Here is a 3,079-nt window from a genome sequence, read left to right on the forward strand (position 1 = left end):
TCTGGCCAGCTCACCAAGCACCCGGTCCTGGAAGCCAGCCTGATATTCCATGCCTGAATTTGAGCCTTTGGTCACTTAAAACAAATCCTCTGCATGTATTGTTGTTGTTTTTTTTCTTCATTTTGCAAATGATATTAATAGAAATATTCTCTTCCAAAAGCAGTTCTACATAATAGGACCTCATGGTGCTCAAGAACATCTAGGGGACTGGCCACAGGTTGTCTCTGGGACAGCACTGCAAAGAAACAAAGCAACTACCCTGGAAGAGACCATAGAAACAGCCACCTCAAAGCACCTGCATACGTTAGAATAAGGCAACAATAACGGAGAACTGTTCACGCCCATAGGCTACGCAGTAAGGACACTCCCATTCCAGATCCAGTCTCTTCGAGAGACAGACACACCATGGACACAGCCAGACGCAACACACGCAAACACAACAAAGACACACAACACACGCAAACACAACAAAGACACACAACACACACAAAAGCTGTCACTGCTGTACGATTTATTGTTGTTGCCACCCAAGGGCATCCGATGTATTTCCCCCACAGCTCTTTTTGGGGCTGCCTTCCTAGCTCTGCCCATCCACCCTCTGCTTCTTGCTCCCATCTTGCCCTTTTGCTGGGTTTGGAAGGGCTTTTTTTTTTTTTTTTGTGCTCCCTCTCCAGAGGGTGGGAAAAGAATCAAGCAGGCCTAGGTCCTGCTTACAACTCCTAATTTCTCCAAGGTCCTGAATCCATTGCAGGGTGTGGTGTCTGTGGTCTGGCCTCATCTGTGCAGAGGGAAAGCAGGCGATGAAAGGGACAGAGATCAGAGTTTGAATTCCACCTTTCCTACTCATATTTGCTATTACCTTAGAGAAGTACTTGACTCTATCTGCCTCAGTTTCCCTTTCCATAAACCAAACTTCCTCTCCATTGGAAAGGCTCTACGGGAACACCCCCTACCTCTGGTTACCAGGGAGCTCAGTCAAATATGGGTCTCATATTATTTGAGATGTAGAATAAAAAATAGTGTCATAACACTATTGTTTTGTTTTTTTGTTTTTCTCGAGACAGGGTTTTTCCGTGTAGTCCTGGCTGTCCTGGAACTCACTCTGTAGACCAGGCTGTCCTGGAACTCAGAAATCCGCCTGCCTCTGCCTCCCAAGTGCTGGGGATTAAAGGCATGTGTCACCACTGTCCGGTCAACACTATTTTTTTCATTTATTGATATGCCAATGTGTTTGCATGCATGTGTGCACATACGTATTCTCATGTGTATGTGCTACTTTGAGCATGTGGAAGTCGGTGGACATTGGGGTCACAGAGGTCCTTGTACTTGAAGATAAGCACTGAGAACCAGAAGTGTTAAGCATGCCAGGTGTCTCCTCAACGCAGGAGATAAAGTCAAATACCTGCATTCCATTCAGAAATCTGAGAGTGGATTTTGTTAACAACCCGGTGAGCTTTTGGCTCTGTGTGGCGTCAGACCTCCCCCAGCTTTTGCTATAGAAGCAGACTCAAGTTCTCCAGAATGATTATCCCAGACTCCTAGGAGAGATGTCACATCTGCCTGCTGACCTCCATGCTGTTGATCAGAGACCACACTCGGTTCTAGGCCTTTACCTCTAGAACCCACCCTCAACGGAGTTTCTGTGTAGTCACACCTTAAGCTTTATTGTGCTCCTGGAATTGAACTGATGGACTGATTGTTGCCTAGAAACCTCTTCCCAAATTGTACTGTGTTTTCAATATGCCTGACTTTAGATGCCCTGAAATCCGATCCAAGCTAATGGAAGTCAGTCTGAATTGGGTTTTCATTCTTATCACTTCCCTGCCTGGACATCTGCAGGGTTCCCTCAAGAACACAGCTTGCACTTGGTTCTCTCCCCTTTCATCACGTGGTTTCATCACGTGGCTTCATCTCGTGGGTCCCAGAGATCAAGCACAGGTTGTCCTGTTTGCCTGCAAGTGCCTCTACCTGCTGTGCCGTCTCACCAGGACCGGCTTTTGGTCCCCCACTTCCCGCTCTGCACACTTAGGCCTGTCTCCTCGACTGGTTCTCTGGCTCTTCACTCCTCACCTCCAGCTCTGTCTCAGCGCCAGGCTTTTTTCCTTTCAGAGTTCTGGAACTTGGTCAGCAGCTTCCTCTCATGCCCGCCAGGGCTAGGGCGGTTGGTATTGGCGGCAGCTTCTCTCTTGGTCCGACCTTTCCGACCTCCCCCAACTGGTGGAGCAGGAGGTAAAGGCAGAGGAGGTGTGTGAGGTTAGGACAGGCATATAAGTGGCTGGGGCTTAGGGGTGGGTAGGGCAGAAGGGCCAGAGTTGGGCGGTCACCCCGCAGGTCTGAAGCACTCTATCCTCGCTGTTTACTCAAGTATAGAATGGGAGATGCTCACTTGAGGGGCTAAGGAAGACAGAACTCAGTAGATGAGATTAGAAGGGGTTACTTGGGAATCGAGAATACATTAGCTAGGAAAGGTAAGCCGGGGTACGGGGTGAGAAGTGGAAGAGCTGACCAAGGAGCTGCCACGCAGACCTTACCAACACAGGGATGGGCCAGGCTGTACTGATCATATTCATCCAGGATTCCATCTTCGTCCTCTAGGTTTAGAGGTTGTTGGGAAGGGTTGGCTGTTGGTGGCAAGGTGGCCATTATGCCTAGTCTGCTTTCTCCAAAGTCTCGCCTGTGTCTCCTTTTCTGAATGTCTGCCCTCTCCCAGTTCCCTCATCCCTACTTATAACGCTGTCTCCTCCCCAAACCACGGGGCTGGCACCCGCCCTCCAAGCCCTGTCTGATGCAATCTGGCCTTTTCCCAGAACAGGGCCTATGACAGCAGTCCTGAGCAGAGAAGGGCACCCTCCCCTCCCTCCTCCCTCACAGGACTCACCCAAGCCCAGCTGTGTTTTTCCACGTGGAAAGCTCCCGCCTCGGGGGTGGAGGGAGCAGACAGGATCTGGGCACAGTCTTTGGGATGTAGGCCAGGGAGAGCAGAGGGCCTCAGATGGGCCAGTCCTTCCTATCGTTTCAGCCTCTGTCACAAGCCCCTCCTGGGCCTGGGTCATAGTTAGACAGACAGACTCATACCCAC

At 50.1% G+C, this 3,079-nt stretch overlaps 1 protein-coding gene across 1 annotated transcript; it reads right to left on the bottom strand.

Annotated features, from left to right (window-relative positions):
- Nucleotides 1-501: 501 nt before the first annotated feature.
- Nupr1 (nuclear protein 1, transcriptional regulator) lies at nt 502-2,695 on the bottom strand. Its single transcript, XM_021187154.2, has 3 exons — nt 2,532-2,695; nt 2,071-2,214; nt 502-778 (listed from the first exon to the last, which is right to left on the bottom strand). Exons 1-2 carry the CDS (start codon nt 2,641-2,643, stop codon nt 2,084-2,086), a joined length of 243 nt encoding a protein of 80 aa, XP_021042813.1. The 5' UTR covers nt 2,644-2,695; the 3' UTR covers nt 502-778; nt 2,071-2,083.
- Between the last annotated feature and the right edge of the window lie 384 nt (nt 2,696-3,079).

Source organism: Mus pahari, chromosome 1, assembly GCF_900095145.1.
Source record: "Mus pahari chromosome 1, PAHARI_EIJ_v1.1, whole genome shotgun sequence".
Lineage (NCBI taxonomy): Eukaryota > Metazoa > Chordata > Mammalia > Rodentia > Muridae > Mus > Mus pahari.

What these genes read in the sequence shown, in the direction of transcription:
- Nupr1 (XM_021187154.2), bottom strand. Translation starts at nt 2,643, where the DNA reads ATGGCCACCTTGCCACCAACAGCCAACCCTTCCCAACAACCTCTAAAC. An exon ending in CCTGGCCCATCCCTGTGTTG is followed by an intron (nt 2,215 to 2,531) that starts GTAAGGTCTGCG and finishes CTGCTCCACCAG; the next exon opens with TTGGGGGAGGTCGGAAAGGT.